This window comes from Aotus nancymaae, unplaced genomic scaffold (genome assembly GCF_030222135.1).
Source record: "Aotus nancymaae isolate 86718 unplaced genomic scaffold, 86718_ANA_hifiasm-v0.15.2.pri h1tg000058l, whole genome shotgun sequence".
NCBI lineage: Eukaryota > Metazoa > Chordata > Mammalia > Primates > Aotidae > Aotus > Aotus nancymaae.
Genome location: NW_026988472.1, coordinates 52,552,686 through 52,570,001, shown reverse-complemented (window position 1 = coordinate 52,570,001; position 17,316 = coordinate 52,552,686). Strand labels below are relative to the sequence as shown.

The window sequence follows — 17,316 nt, the reverse complement described above, 5'->3', positions numbered from 1 at the left end:
AATCTTTGCTTCCATCCTCACAAGGTGTTCTCCCTGTTTCTGTCTTTGTTGTTGTGTCTCTTCTTATAAGGACACCAATCACATTGGGTTTAGAATCTTTCCTAACACAGTATGAACTCATCTTACCTTGATTATACTTGCAGAAAAGTATTTCCAAATAAGGTGAAATTCTAGGCACCAGGAGTTAAGACATCAACATATGTATATTTTTTTTTGAGAGACACAATTCAACCATAACACAAGTCAACTCAAAATCCATATGCCAAGAGAAAACTTTACTACCTATGGCAGGGCCTGTCAAAGTTTTTAAAACACAGATTCTAATCCATGCTCTGCAGTCTTAACAGTATCAAAGCTCAAAGAAATTGATTCCTCTCAAGCTAGGACCTTACAATACCTTCTCATAGCTACTCAAATTTAGAGAGTGATGATGGTGATGATTCTGATGATATTTTTGATGATGATGATGATGATAAGTAACTACAAAACCTTAAGTTGAATAAAATGCAAGAGGAAGCTCATTTTATCCTAAGTCTTAGAATAAGCTTTCCCTAATGATGAGCTCAGTTATGTTCCAACCTATGAACTCTAATTAATTTCTTGGAAATTATTCCTTCTACATTCAAATTACAGCCCACTACATTTAAAAATAGACAACCAGCTGCTTTCTCAAAACTATAAACCAATTAGTTTATTGGTCATTCTATCACACTTGTATGCTGCCTTCCCTCCGTGTAACACCTAAGGGGCTTGGCATTTCAGGGAAACATGCAGTAAACAGGCTCTGGCTTGGCTGGTAATTGTTGTGCATTCAGCATCCAGTGGGAAAAACAGCTTCAGCAACAAATGGCTTTGCCTTGCTATATGCTGACAGTTTGTCATAGAAACTGAAGGTATCCTATTTTCTTTTAATTTCTAAAGCATATTATAAAATATATTACTTTAATAATATTATAAAAACATATGAGTTTCAGCTCAACATATATAAGAGTTTTCCAAAAAAAAAAATCTCACATAAACTCTGGGTGTATTCCTAACATATGATGTGATGCATGAGAATCAGTGCTTGACACTGAGGAGGATGCTTGCAAAAGACTACCTGGAAGGAATAGAATAACATGTTTTCTAAGACTTCCAAAGCTATATATTAGGAGAGGAAGGAAACATTCAAAATTTCTTCAGCTCTGTTTGTAGACAGTGCTCAGGTAAACATCACCAACCCTTTCTGATAATGAAGTAAAAAAGCTGCAAACGTCTCTATTGGTCAGGCTCAAAAAAAAAAAAAAAAGCTGGATGGCCAGGCACTACAGGTTCATTCATTTGTTCTATGCATTGAAGTATACAATTCATTCTTTTATCTCAAAAATGTTCTGGGTCTTCAAAGGGTTTAACCATCTACTGGGGAGGGTAGACTTGTAAAATTTAAAGTACTGAAAGGTTAATGAACAGGGAAATACTGTATGGTGAAGGAGCTTTGGTTAAATGACCCCAAAAGCTCCTTCTCCTTGGAAGATGTTATCATTCTGTGATTAAAGTCTAAGTTCATTCTATCATTTACATCCAGGTAAATTTCCAGTATAATATTCAATACACCAAAATTCCCTCCTATAAAGTAAAGCAAAAAAAATTATTAAATGGAAAGATCCTTATAGAATGTGCCATAGTGAAATCTGTTCTCATCATTATCTGATTTTAGCTCAAAATAAAATAATTTTTGTTAACATTTTAATATTATTGGGAATGCTGCAGTTATTTCTCTAAGGGTTTCTTCTTCATTTTTAAATTTAAACATTTTAGAAACATGCAAAATAATATAACTTGATTTCGTATTAGTTATCTGGATTAGTACATTTTCAGTATAAAATTATGAAAGTACTTTATTAGATTAGAAATTTGGGGGAGGCTGAAAGCTTTTGCATTAATGATTTAAATAGCAAGTGATAAAAAGTATATTTGAATTTGGTAAGACTGGGACCTCAAGTTCTTTGATTTAACCTTACTATATAGTCTGCTAAGAAGACAAAATATGTATTAGAATTCGTTTGGATGGAATTCTATTTATGAATCCTCCAATGTCACAATGTAACAATGTAAAAATTACCCAAGTGAGTACTTTGCATGTTAAATTACAACATCATTGCACCCTCCTCTAGATTTTTCATAATTTTATCTCTCCCTTCTCCCCAGTTTTGCATCTTTTATGTCTCTGTGCAGCTAAAGAAGCAATAAACAAGAGCCTAAGTTTTAGGAACTGTAGACAGCATTTCCTCACTGCTCAACCAGTGTGTGTTTACACTCTGCATATTCATCTCAAGACTGGATGAAAACCTTTCTATCAAGGGTCCTCAACAGAAAACATCGACTTTCAGATTTACCTCCATTTTCTTTTCCCTGAAATCCTAAAGCAGTCACTGAAGACTTTGTGCTTTTTATGAAATGTTGGTTTAGTTGGGTCACATATCAATGGGGCTTTCCCACTCACTTTCCAGCAGTAGGGTTAGATCTCTCCGGATACCCACTTAGACTCACCTAAGGCCTTGTATATGCTAAATGTAAATAATGATTTATTTATTAATAATTTTTAAATGAGTTACCTAAAATGTCTCTAAAGAAAACAAGGAATGGAAAAGAGAAGAAAATACCCAAAGAGTCTAGACTGGGATTAGGAGCTCAGTAGTGTTATTGGCCTGACTGGAGGCTAAAAGTCCATATGTGACAGGCAAATGGGATGTTAGCTGAATATTAGATGTTCCTTCTTGAGTGAATGACTGATTATGTCATAAAAGACAGAGAAGAGAATAGAATGTAGCTGAAGACATCCATTTTAAGGAAAAAGAAAAGGAGTGTTCAAGAACCTACAATTTTTATATCTTGTTGAAACCGTCCAGAAGAGCTCCTTGCCTAAGATAAATCAGTACCTGCTGCATTCTTTCTTTCTGATGGCAACAGGCACTTTCCCTGAGGCAAATTTGAGGATCATGCAGACAACATGCACAGTAGACCAAGAGATGTCTGGCTTGAAAGAGACTTCGGGATGTTTGGGGTTTCAGAGGGGAAGAGGATATAGTTCAGATGTTTTATAACTTGGTATTTCCCAGAAAATTGTAACATATTTGGTCTTAACTAACTTATGGATATTTCTCCTATGGGCTTTCCTTCAATACCATTCTCTCTCTCTCTCTCTCTCTCTCTCACACACACACACACACACACACACACACATCACAGACCAACGCCTACCTTCACCATCAAAAGCCATCATCAGATATATAAACTCTAACAAGGAAATGTTGCTCTTTTATTTCTTTTTTAGATCCAAGGTCTCACTATGTCACCCAGGCTGGAGTGCACCACTGTGATCTCGGCTCACCACAGTCTTGATCTCCCAGGCTCAAGCGATCTTCCCGCCTCAGCCCCTCAAGTAGCTGGGACGACAGGCCAGTGCCACCATGCCCAGCTAACTTTTTTTTTTTCTGGTAGGGACAGGGTTTTTTCATTGTTACCCAGGCTGATCTAAAATCCTGGGCTCACACAATCCACCCACCTAGACCTCCCAAAGTGCTAAGATTACAGGAGCAAGCCACTACTTTCTAATTTGTGGAAACCTGGACATGCTTCTCCAAACCTCAATATAGAATATTAGATTGAAACAATAAGGTGGAGACTACACTGTCTCCTCTTCTTTGTTTTATTTTATCAGTTGCTCTTCCATGAATAGATCACTCTTTTGGAGTCTTTCCCTCCGGATCCTTTGCCTTTAAGCTGACTGTGTGATTTAGGTAGGTCTTATTTATTTATTGAGAGTGGATGTTTTTGATCTCACAAACTCTCTGTGGCTCTCAAATCTGTACCTCACAACTTCTTGATTTCTGTTTGTTTTCACTGCAGTTTGACTATGATTGTACCAAGGAAAGGGATGCTTAAACATAAAGACAGAATGATCACTGACTCATTATGAAAACAGCCTGGTTTAGGAGAACCAACGAACAGTCTAGGAAGATCGGACCTACTCTCAACAATGGCTTCCAGTACCCCATTCAGGCAAAGAATCTTCCAGTGAAAAATAAAGTCATGGGATTAACATTCAATTAACATGACATTAAAGTCCTTAAATGCACTAATCTTTTCGATTTTATAATTATTTCTTATATAGTTGCTTACTCCCAAATCATTATAATTCTAAAAAAAATTCATAGGATCTATAATCATATTACTCTTATTTTTAATAGCTGAGGACACTAAATATTTAAAAGGTTAAATGACTTGGCTAGGCTGGGCACGGTGACTCACGCCTGTAATCCCAGCACTTTGGGTGGCCAAGGCAGGTGGATCACCTGAGGTCAGGAGTTTGAGACCAGCCTGGCCAACATCTCTACTAAAAAATACAAAAATTAGCCAGGTGTGGTAGTGGGCACCTACAGGTATGGTCCCAAGTACTCGGGAGGCTGAGGCAGGAGAATCACTTGAACCTGGGAGGTGGAGGCTGTGGTGAGTGGAGACTGCACCACTGCACTCCAGCCTGAGTGACAGAACGAGAATGTCTTAAACATAAAAAATAAAATTAAAAAATAAATAAATAATGAAAATAAAGAGCTTGGCTAAAATACTATGAAAAATAAGTAACAGTGTCCAAACAAGCAATATTAATTGACAACAAATAAGACTACAACATATTACGAATTAAGATACTACAAATAACGAGCTCATTGTTTTAAATGGTCAAATATTCCAGTGGGCTAGTTGTACCTAAAGTTTCTATCTCTGACAACTTCTAGAAAACATTCTTATAATATGCACTATGTGAATATTTGATTTTTAATATATTCTAGGTAATCTGTATTTGTCCAAATTATGACAAGAATCTAAATTGCAAATTGAACTGAATTAAAATTCATGTACTAGAAGATTATGTACATAAGGGAAATGTTCTTTGTTAGGAAAAGCTATTTCTTAATTATTCAAATCGGCATAATTCATACTGCCAAATAGTATTATTCCAAACGTGTAATTTCTAAACCCTCAATAAGATTATTACTCAGTATTCAAACTGCCGAAAGCTTTTTGAGCTGGGGGAGAGACACATGCTATCAGAAATCCATTCCAGTTTAACTCTGCTTACAAAAACTACTAAATACTTTTCAATTAATCTGTGTCAGGGAGGTCTTTATTTAATAATGTTTCATAATTATCTTTACCTATAAGCTATATCTACACAATGTCAAACATCCAACTAACAGATGAAAACTGAAGTAATTTAATTCTTTTCACCTAGTTGCCTGTTGATGTGGATTGGTTAAAACATCTGTCTCACTGTATTAACATAGTTTTCATTTTTCACCTATATTTTGTGACTATATGCATACAGTTGGACTTTGTGTGTCTAGACAAGAAAAATAAAATTAACTTCTCTTTAATCTCACACACAAAGTGTAGTGTTACTGCCTTTTGATGGTTTAAGGGACTTTTCCAAAAAGTTAATTCTAATCCTTTCCTGGTGATTAATTTCGCTAATTCACATACGCTCAAAATCCATTTGACAACACAGGCTCAAAAGGACTAAAGTTAGGAATACAGTGGAATGATAATAGTTGGCTCTTTTTCAAAATGTTGTTCCTTCCAAAATTCCCTTTTGTTAAAACCACACTAAAAACCGCCAGAAATGATGGCCCGTTAGTCTTACTTCGTAAGATTACCTCTCCACTACTACAATAAATAGTTATGTCACAGATGACCAACATTTATTATGCCTGGATTAATGTACGTAGCAGACCCACTATGCACATGCAACTTTGCTGAAATTTTTGGGTTCTCTGTTCTGTTATTAATGATATTGCAATAACATCAGATTATAGGGCGCTTGTATGTGCTGACTACTAAGCACTTTATATGGATTAAAACCTTAAACCTCTCAGGCACCTCTATTTTACACACAAGGACACTGTGGCCCATGCAAGCTGAGTCACTTGCCCATAATGACTGATCTGCTAAGGGGATAAACTGGCATTCCAACTCCAGCAAACAAGTTTTGGCTGGAGGAGTAAACAAGGTGTACCTTGAAAAGGTCAGAGAACCACTTTGCCCAGAAGAGACCACAGCTTAAGATATAGCCAGAAGGAATGGGGAGCCCAGCGGATTTTGTAAGCAGTGTTTGTAAGTAGGAAAATAAGACATATAAAAGTGCAGCCACCATCTCGACTGAAACTCTATGAAGACAGATGAGGAAAGAACAATTTGGGTATTTTGTTATATGTCTTTCAAAGCCATCTACTCTGGAAATCTGTTATAGCTGCCTGAAAAAATTTTAAATGACCCTTTAGTACCTTTCTGTGTCAAAACAGTATTATCTTTTGAATATGCCATTTAGGACAATTTGCCATGAGGCAATATTAACATGATACAAAATGTCAAATTTGCAAAATGTCACTGGGCATGGTGGCTCACACCTGTAATCCCAGAACTCTGGAGTCTGAGACGGGAGGATCACTTGAGTCTAGCATTCCAGACCAGCCTGAGAAAAATAGGAAGACTCCAGCTCTTTGAAAAAAAAATTAAAAATTAGCCAGTCATGGTGGCTGAAAATTGTAATGTAAATCTAATACAGGATTTTTTTCATTGTCTCTTTTTTAAAAAATCTACCACCATTTTCTAATTTGCAGACACCTGGACATGCTTCTCTCTGAACCTCAATATAGTAGTCTCAGCCTGAGTCCCAGATACTCAGGAAGCTGAGGTTGGAAGATCACTTATGCCCAGAAGTTAGGAGCTGCAGTGAGCTATAGCTGTCCCACTGCACTACAGCCTGGGCCACAGTGCAAGACCCCACTCAGAGACAGGGTACCTATCTCTCAAATTTTTAAAAAAGAAATTTTAAAAAAATCTGAAAAATATCTGCCCTAAAATAAGAATCGATGTGGTTTCCTTGGCATGCTTGAGTGAGGTAGAAAGCTCTAAGTGCCCAAGAGTGTTTTCAACTACCAATTCTAGGAAGTAGAATCCCAGAATGGAGAGGTCAGAAGGCTGGAAACAAACAACTTCAGCGACTCTGAACTTTGTTTTCAGAGTAATACTTCATTATGAATTTCAGATACTATTAAAGGGTGATAAAACTCTTCCTTAGTTTTCTACTACCACTGTGACAAATCTCCACAAACTTAGTAAGCTTGGAACAGCACACATTTATTCTTTTCCAGTTCTAAGGTCAGAGTTTCTTACATGGGGCTAGAATCAAGGTGTCAGCAGGGCTGTCAGTCTCCTTTCTGGAAGCTCTAAGGAAGAATCAATTTCCATGTCTCTTCTGGCTTCTAGAGGCTGCCGCCTGTATTCCTTTCTCCTGGCTCTCTCATACTCAAAGCTAGCAATGTCCGGGTATCTCCTTCTCATACTGCTTTACACCAACTCTGATCTCCTCTTGAGCCTTCTGCATCCACCTTGGAGGGTCTCTGTTAATACACTGTGCTCAACCAGATAATCCAGGATAGATTCTCCCTATTGGAAGGTCTGCTGATTAGCAAACATGATTCCATCTGCTACCTTAATTTCCCTTTGCCATTTGAAGTCATTACTTAAGGCAGAGTATTGAAGAAGTCAGGGCCATGCCTGGTAACCTATTTCCAGGTTCCAGGAATGGCATCGGGGTGGGGGGAACTTGCATGCCTCTCAGGGACCATGACTCTTCTGCCTACAAGTACCTATCTCTCAAAATTAGGAATGCTTGTATCTCTTGCAATCTCAGTCTCTAAGGCATGCCTGACATATAATCGATGCTCAAAAATATTTTGGACAGTGAAGTGAAGTAGTGCCTGCTCATTCCAGACATCCTCTGGTGAGAACTGTCCTTTGCCCCCTGCCAACTGGTATACCCAAGAACAGCCCAGTTTTATCTCTTCTTACTCCTGAGTCAACAGGGCCAATCAAAACCCTGCCCTGGGCTTTTTAGTATGGAATTATGGAACTCTGTCCCTCACTGGTGGTACTGAGAAAAACAAAATGCAACTAACAAAAACTGCAGAGAACCCTCTTACTGCCATTTAAAGCAAGCCTATTTCCAGAAAGAAGCAAAGAACCAGACATGAAGACTGGTAATGTCCTTGGATTAATTGCTTCCAGGTGCCTCTAAAGTCTAGCTGCATCCCTGTCATTCTCCCAATCGGATTTCTCAACTTTTGCAATAAGTTTGGATATCCCACAGCCCTTCTAATAAATTTCCATTTTTTTCTCAAAGCCAGATTGAGGCTAGGTTGCTTTCTGCCATTTGGAAAAAAAAATCCTCTTGACTAATGCGGAATGCCAGAAAAGTTTGTAAGATTTTCAGAAAAGATGGGAGCTATTCAAGGATGAAAACCATGTTGTAAATTGTATCTTGAATTAGATTCAGTGTTGTCTATAAGAGAAGTGAACGCATTTTTTTGTAAAATCACTAGCAAAGCCAGCTAACTTTCCAGCTCCTTTCCCTGTGGTTCCCCTGCCACCCTTTCATCTTAGGTAGCTTGTCTACCCTAGAGAGTGTTACGGTCAGCAACTGTGGATTAACATAAAAATGTTTATGAGCCCAGTGCAATGGCTTATGATGGTAATCCCAGCATTTTGGGAGTCTAAGGTGGGAGAATCACTTGATCCCAAGACCAGCCGGAGCAACGTAGTGACACCCCATCTCTACAAAAAATAAAAAGATTAGCCAGGTATGTTGGAGTGCACCTGTAGTCCCAGCTACTCAGGAAACCAAGATAGAAGGATCTCTTGAGCCCAGAAGGTTGAGGCTGCAGTGAGGTATGATTGCACCACTGCACTTCAGCCTGGGTGACACAGCGAGACCCTGTCTCTAAAAAAAAAAAAAAAAACTTTTATGTTATGGCTCTGCAAGAAACAGCCTATGCTAAAGCAGAGCTTCTGTTACCATTCCACACTTAACACCCAGGTAGTAACAACAGCAATGATTGGCACCAAGCTGCTTAACAAACATAGATTTGTGTGTTCAAATGTTCCATTCATCAGATGCTTTAATAGATGAATCCCTTACATAGCCCATATATTCTTCACAGCACAGCACAACCATTTACAACTTCCATCAAGTTTTCCTCAAAAAATAGCTTGTCCCTGAGCTGTCACAGAGCTTTCTTTGTTCCCTGACTAGGATGCTCTGGCTTATTATCTACCTCTAGGTTTACTAATTGTACAAATTCCTGCAGGTCGTTGTCCATGCCGCATCTGTTTATATTTCATCACAAAGCTCCAGACTTTCACAGAATAGGTCCTCAATCAATAATCATGGCAAGCTCACTTAGGTCATAGTATTCAAAGTGTCAGGGAAAAAGATGATAGGGACACCTTCCATTCAATCATCTGCTCTTTTTTAATCTTCCTTTTTCAATTGTATTGCTAGCAAAGAATAATCCCAAAATTTCACTTTTCTAGAAATCATAATGGCATTTTCTGTTATGCTACAATGAAAATACAATGATGATGACTTCTTTTTCTTTTTATTTATTTATTTATTTTGAGAGAGAATCTCACTTTGTTACCCAGGCTAGAGTACAGGGGAGTGATCTTGGCTCACTGCAACCTCCCTCCACCACTCGAATAAGTGATTCTCCTGCTCAGCCTCCTGAGTAGCTGAGATTACAGGCACATGCCACCATGCCCAGCTAATTTTTTGTATTTTTAGTAAAGACGGGGTTGCACCGTATTGGCCAGGCTGGTCAGGAATTCCTGACCTCAAGTGATCCACCTGCCATGACCTCCCAATGTGCTGGGATTAGAGGCATGAGCCACCGTGCCTGGGTGATAATGACTTTCATTTATATTTTTCTTTAATTCTCAGTGTTTTTAGTCCCATGACAAAGAATGGAAGGGCTTCTCACCCCAAAATCTTTCAAGAATAAGATCTTAAGATGTATGTCCAAGGATACAGAGACAAAGCACAGGTGTATGTCACTCAAGAAGTGGTTCCTTGGCTCTGTCCATTCCCCAAGGCACCCTGGACTCGCTTGTGCCTCCTTCTCCTTCAAACTTTATATTTAATATGACATCTTGTCTGAGCAACTTCTTCAAAATGTATCTTTTATTTTTCCCTTACTTTTTTTTTTTTTTTTTTTTGTTAGGAGTGTTAAAGAAGAGATTAGAGATGGAAAGAGAGTACCAGATCAAGGAGAGGCTTGGAGATTACTATATAAAGACATTAAATGTAATCCTAAGAATAATGGGAAACCTGTTGAAGGTTTTTTTTTTTTATTTTTTAGAAAGAAAGAAAAAAAAGAATGAAGAAGAGGAAGAAAAAGGAAGAGAGAGAGAGAGAGAATGGGAGTATTGCTTTCTTGCCCAGGCTAGAATGCAATTTAGTAGTGGGTATTGAAAACCACTTTTATACCAATAATTATACTTAATGATGTAGAGAGGAAGGAACAAGGGAAGAAAATAACAAACAAGCAGCCAACCAATATTTCATTTAAACCTATGAAATGCTATGCGATCACTGAGGAGTGATTTACTTCCAATTATGTAGTCACTTTTGGAATAGATGTGAGGTGGTAATGTATGTTTTGTGTATTTGAAGTGGAGAGTTCTATAAATCTTTATTAAGTTTACTTGTTCCGGGTCTGAGTTCAAGTCCTGGATGTCCTTGTTAATTTTCTGTCTGGTTGATCTATAGAATCGTTAGCTCTTCTTGTTGCATTGATCCTTTTACCATTATGTAATGTCCTTCTTTGCCTCTTTTGATCTTTGTTGCTTTAAAGTCTACTTTATCAGAGTTGAGAATTGCATCTCCTGCTTTTTGTTTATTTGTTTATTTTTACTCTCTGTTTGGATGGTAAATCTTCCTCCTTCTCTTTGTTTTGAGTCTTTGTGTATCGTTGCATGTGAGATGGGTCTGGATGCAGCATACCGATGGGTTTTGGCTTTTTATCCAATTAGAATATATATAAGTTTAATACTGCCACTTGATGCTAGCTGGCTGTTTTGCCCATTAGTTGGTGTACATTTTTCATTGTGTTAATGCTCTTTGCTTTTTGATATATTTTTGGAAAGGCTGATATTGGTTGTTCCTTTATATGTATAGTGCTTCTTTCAGAAGCTCTTGTAAAGCAGGTCTGGTGGTGTTGAAGTCTCTAAGTACTTGTTTGTTCGCAAAAGATTTAATTTTTCCTTCGCTCATAAAGCTTAGTTTGGCTGGATATGAAATTCTAGGTTGAAAGTTCTTTTCTTTAAGGATGTTAAATATTGGTCCCCACTCTTTTCTGGCTTGCAGGGTTTCTGCTGAGAGATCTGCTGTAAGTCTGATAGGTTTCCCTTTATGGGTAACCTGACCTTTCTCTCTGGCTGCCCTTAGTATTTTCTCCTTCATTTCAACCCTAATAAATTTTCCCTTACTTTTTAACCTTACTTCTAAACAATACCAAGGGTTCTCACTAAAAACCTGAAGTGTTTCCATAGCTCGTCTTTCTGTGTTCAGTCTCCTTGGTGGCCAAGAGGAATCACGAATTGTAGTGCCATCCCCTCACGTATGAACTGGTGTGGACTTAGTATAAGAGATTTGAACTACTCAGTTTGACTTTCGTAATTTGTGTTTAATCAAACTACCAAGCCTTATTCTTCATTGCTTCCTCGAAGTAGTCACTCAGTCACTCTCTCTCTGCTTTCTTTCTCTCTCTCGGACACACACACACAGACACACACACACACATGCAGATTCAGTCCCCAACTGTTCCTTGTCAACAATGGCCCATGTGTCCTACTAGAGGCTTGACTAATTTTGACCTTATTTGAGCACCTATCGAAAGGTTAAATATGCAATTCAAGTTAACTAATTAATTAGCCTGTCATCTAGACACCAAAGAGAAATTAATAACCTATGAAAATTTAAATAAAGAAATCTGTAAGGTAGGAAATAGTTATAAAGACCCAAGCCTAAGTTTAGTAGAGCCTGATGACAATTTAAATGAAAAGACTCACCTTCAGCAAGACCTGATTTATTTTAAAGGGGATTATAAAAAGTATTGCTTTCTACAGAAAAAAAACATGTTTCTTAAACTATTGTACTACAAAGAAATTTCTAACACTTTTCTTCACACAAATCATTTCTTAAATTTAAGGATACTTCTAAAATAAAGTCTATTTTGTATTTTTAAGATACCTACACATTTTATGAAAGTAGAAACAGAAATTTGAGCCAATCTGATCAAGGCAGAAAGACAAAGCTAAACAAAAAAAGTAGATTTTTTTGTTTACTTGTAACAAAGTACAAAAATTTTTTTGTAACAAAAAAAGATTTTTTTGTAACAAAGACAAAGCTAAACGAAAATAGATTTTTTTTGTTTACTGTAACAAAGTACAAAAAAAGTTTTTTGTACCAAAAAGATGTACTTTTTTATTTAGCTTTGTCTTTCTGCCTTGATCAGATTGGTCAGAATACAATTCTGAATTCCAAATAATAATATTGTTACCTATCCTGGTAAATAAAAGTAAAAGCATTGATATGAATTGAGATATTGCCTAAGGGAAGGCCTTTTGAGAGAATCAGCATGATGCCAACATTTCAATAGGTTGTTATGGATGCAGAGTTCACTCATTTAGTGAATAATCAGTAATTAAATACCTAAAGCTCTGCATTGGTTCTTAGGTTGATAGAGTTAAGAAAACAAGCAAGCAAACAAAAAAACTCCTAACCCAATAGCCCAAAACTCTGTGGTTTGTACAAACATGCAGGGCTGTAGCTTTGAACTCTCACCAGCAAAATTCTGAAGTTTATACATCCTGGGGAGACTGATGCTACCTTTTCAGTCACTATTAGATTTCTGATTCCCTTGTTAAGATCACATACACATATTGCTTCAAAAAGCCTAAAGAACTAAACAAGTAGAAATGGGTTTATTATGAAGTTTGGATTACTTTTCCACTGAATAGCATTTTTCACATATTTCTATTCCCCAAGTTACAATTCAGTACTGAATCACGATGAAATGGCCACACTGTTTGTGGTCTCCATCCACACAATTGTACATATAGCGCTCTACAGTCAGGGAGGCTATTGAGTTTTTTTCATGGGTGGTCTCATTCTGTCCAACATCCTATGTGAGAAGACATTCTATTTGAAGTGCATTCATTGTTGCCAAGGCTAGCTCTATAATATCACCAGCTCCTAGACTCTAGCACATCCAAAGTATTATGAAAGCAATTTTAATCCTTTGTCCTGTTTGCGGGGGGAGGGTTTCTCACCATTTTTGTCTTCCTTCCTTTTTAGTTTTTGTTTGAATAGTTCGTTACGAGAAAGACCTCAACCCAGGTGGCTGCTCAAATGAGAACTCTAATTGCTTTTGAGAGCTCTTATTCATCTCACACACGTACAAAGCGGGACTGTTAGGCACAGAGACAGCTCAGAACACCCCATGAAAGTACTGCGTCCAAACGTCAGTTTAACTCCTTGAATCACATTCAGACCTGGACTTTATGAGATAATTGTGAGGTCTGTCACCATAACGACAAGGGCAATATGCCAGAAACCACTAATATAACGAAGCACAGTCCTTTAATTTCTTTCTCTGAGCTGTTCTTTGTAATCTTAATGACAATTTGTAATCTCAATGACACACAACCCTGGTCTGGTTTTTCATGACACTCTACTTAGACTATTTGGCATTTACATGGAGAAAGAGTAATCTGATAGATGCAATACAATTTTGGAGATCATTGAATTAATGTACTTGTTTATTTAACATTTTCAGCCAAATCTTACTGAAAAATGTTTTCCAGGGATTGAAGTTTAAAAAAAAAAGAAGAGAGGAAAAAATTTATCCATAAAAGAAATTTATCACACTTTCTACGAAGAACTTTATACAAAGGACACACTCTAGTTTCTACATTAGATAAGTCTATCATTCCCACAAATTACTTCCTTTCTTTCCACTTATATTTTATTCTCTGTTGTTCTTTCTCCTCATCTAAAAATGTCATACGGGAATGCTAACTGGGAAATGTAACACCACTGTGGCATAACTTTAGTCTGGTTATTCTTCCTAGGAAATCTGAATTTGAAATCTTTATGGACATAAAGCTATTCATGTTTTGCTAACATTAGGTTAATATATTAAATGTTATTGTGTCTACAGACTTTCACTGTTGTTATATAGAAATAAAGGAAATTTTTAAAAATACAAATACATTCATCTCTAATGTAGCTAATGACCTGATTATATTTTGTCATTTGATTGCAGCGAATATTGGAAGAAAACAAGATCTAAATTTATGTTAAGAAAATGGATTCTAAACAATGAAATCCAACTATTGTATGAACTATCCCTTGCTTGTATATTTAAAAAATCAAGTTTTTCTTTGAAAACTCAAGGCCGGGTGCAGTGGCTCACGCCTATAATCTGAGCACTTTGGGAGGCCAAGGTGGGCAGATTACCTAAGGTCAGCAGGTCAAGACCAGCCTGGCTAACATGGTGAAATCCCATTTCTACTAAAAATACAAAAAATAGCCAGGCGTGGTGGCACATGCCTGTAATCCCAGCTACTAGGGAGGCTGAGACAGGAGAATCTCTTGAATCTGGGAGGCAGAGGCTGCAGTGAGCCGAGATCACGCCATTGCACTCCAACTTGGACAACAAGAGCAAAACTTCATCTCAAAAAAAAAAAAAGAAAAGAAAACTTAAAAGGTGCTAATATCTTAAGTCATTAAGGCAAAAAAACATTTTCGTTATCTTTCAGTTTGCGAACTGGAGCATAATAGTCTACTTAAAATTCTATTATTTTCTATAGACTTATTCCTTTACAGATGATTCAGGTATAACATGCAACATTATATGCTCATATTTATTTTCATCTGTAAATAAGCATTATAAAACGTTAAGAAGGCAAAATTATGAAAATAATTAAAGTCATTATTTACAGTTTTGTCTATCCAGTAGATGGCCCAATATATAAAAGTGGAACACGTGGTAAGTTGTTGCAAGAATTGCATTATGAATATGAAAATTAAATTAAAATAAAATAAACAGGTTATAGAAAGGATCATGCATGAGATATTATCAAACCTTACTGGCAAATCTCTTTATACACTGTACAAGAGGGTGGTGTTTTCTGTTTCAATGAGGTACTCACCATCTTCTGTGGGCACATAGATGTTTAAGTAAAGGCAGTCTTCATTTTGATCTTGAACATAGGTCATCAATGTATCCAAATTGGCGGTAAACCAGATGGGCAGCATGTCATGCAGTAAGGATCTCTCATCCAGGTGCTGGGGGCACACAGCAGCAAACTGAGTTGCATTTCGGATGCCAGTCCAGGAGGATGGAGGCTCTGGGGGCTGAAACCGCCTCTCTCCAGTGGGGGGTGAGGCATAGGGAACCCCTAAGTACTGCTCCACTGGACCCAAGATCTCATTGGGTAACGGTGTTCTGAGGCCCCGTACTTTGCCATAATTTGTGTTCACAACTGGATACTGTGCTTGGCTGTCAATGAGAGTGAACTTGATGGCAAGAGCAGTTATCCACAGGAGGACATTGGAGTTTAACATGACACAGACCGGGGTGAATAACAAAGGAAGCCATAGCAGTCCCTGGGGCCGCGACATGGTTCAAATCCGCATCCACATCCGCAGGTGTCCCAGTGATGTGGCTCCAAAGAGACAAAGTCCAGAGGCGAGCCTGCAGAGAGAGAGGGCTTTCCAGGGAGCAGAAGACCTGGGAGAGAGTCTCAGATTGATCATAGACAGAGCCCGAGGTTAAGAACAAGCACAGCACTTTCCTGGCAGCCCGTCACCAGAGGCAGTCCTCCCTTAATCCTGAAACTGGATTCCAGCAAGTGCAATGCTCCAAGGAAGCTGTGACCATCCAGCACCTCTAGGGACAATTCTTTATGAAAACTCCAACGCAGCCTAAAGGAGGAAGAAAGCAGACAAGAAAAATGAAGCCACACGATGACCACATAAAACGATGACCACATAAAACACTCGCTGGCTCTTCTATGCAATCCACAACATCTCTCTATGAAATTCCTATTCATTTGTATAGGAATGTGTATAGTGCCATCTTCACATAGTAGACAACAGCAAAAACATCACTTGTCTTTATTTTTTTTTTAGAGATGGTGTCTTCCTATATTGCCCAAGCTGCAATGCAGTGGTACTATCATAGCTCATTGCAGCCTCCAACTCCTGGGCTCAACCCATCCTCCCACCTCAGCCTCCTGAGTAGCTGGGACTACAGGCATGCACCACAATATCCAGCTAATTCATTGGATTTTTTGGAGACATCAGGTCTCCCTACGTTGTCCAGGCTGGCCTCAAGGGATCCTCCCCCCGGACCTTTCAAAGTGCTGAGATTACAGGCTTAAGTCACCATGCCTAGTGGGCATCACTTGTCTTATTTCCTGCTGTACATCCTATCACCATGAACAATGCCTGACATTTAGAAAACACTCAAAAAGTCTGTGAATGAACAAACAGATGTTCAAGAGTTATACAGGTTATGCAGATGATAGTAAAGACACTTCTCAGTTTTGCCATTGTTTACCAGACTGGTTATCAATATATGGGTACTCCCAAAACACTGTTTCTCAAATGTTTAAGGAAATTGTCACTTTTTCTTAAGGGGACATGCATGGAGCTCTACAAGTTTTCCAGTGTGAGGAAAATGGAAGCATGTATCCAGGTCAGTCTGGCATCATGATGTGGATATTTATCAGGTCACAAAGGGAACATCATCAAACGAAGAGTGTAGAGTTTGGACAAGAATTCTCTTTGGTCTAGTCAAGTACATGTATATTTAGGCTATATACTTCACTGCTCTGAATCTCAGTTTCCTTGTAAAAAACTATACAAGATGGTCCATTTCAAGTACATGCTGTAGTGCTAGTCTCTTGAAGACTTCATTCATAATTAAAAGTGTTGATGCAATTATCCTGACTTTCCAGTAAGCCACTGTAAGCCTTAGAGGGTATCCTCTTCACCCTGGTGCCCATTTAAAAAGCTGAGACTACATTTGAGTTACCATCCCATTGAGCCTGGAGTCAACTTTTAAAGGGTTGCCACCTCAATTTGTCTCAACATGGATAATATGACTATCCCTACATAAATTGCTGCTCCTGTGACAATAAAAGAATGCTGCACAGCAATGGACAGTATGTTAAATGATCCTCTAGGGACGGAAAACATTTCACTAAGTGTTGCGAGGAGGGGGCCTTTAGAGTGTTCTTCAACTCAAAATACACAAATGTGTTTCCAAGGAATATGGGGGTTATTCATAGCATTTGCATCAGAAAATAATTACCTATTTCATTTGTCAGTTGAACAGAATACATCACATGGCTTTTTTTTTTAATAAA

General features: G+C 37.9%; 1 protein-coding gene across 2 annotated transcripts in view; it reads right to left on the bottom strand.

Annotated features, from left to right (window-relative positions):
- The window catches only part of NLGN4X (neuroligin 4 X-linked), a 340,751-nt gene that overhangs the window by 239,212 nt on the left and 84,223 nt on the right, over positions 1–17,316 (bottom strand). For both annotated transcript variants that reach the window (XM_012434421.2, XM_012434423.3), the window contains exon 2: positions 15,094–15,868. In XM_012434421.2, the coding sequence (XP_012289844.1) occupies positions 15,094–15,565 (472 nt within the window). In that variant the 5' untranslated portion in view covers positions 15,566–15,868. The remainder of the gene's footprint in view (positions 1–15,093; positions 15,869–17,316) is intronic.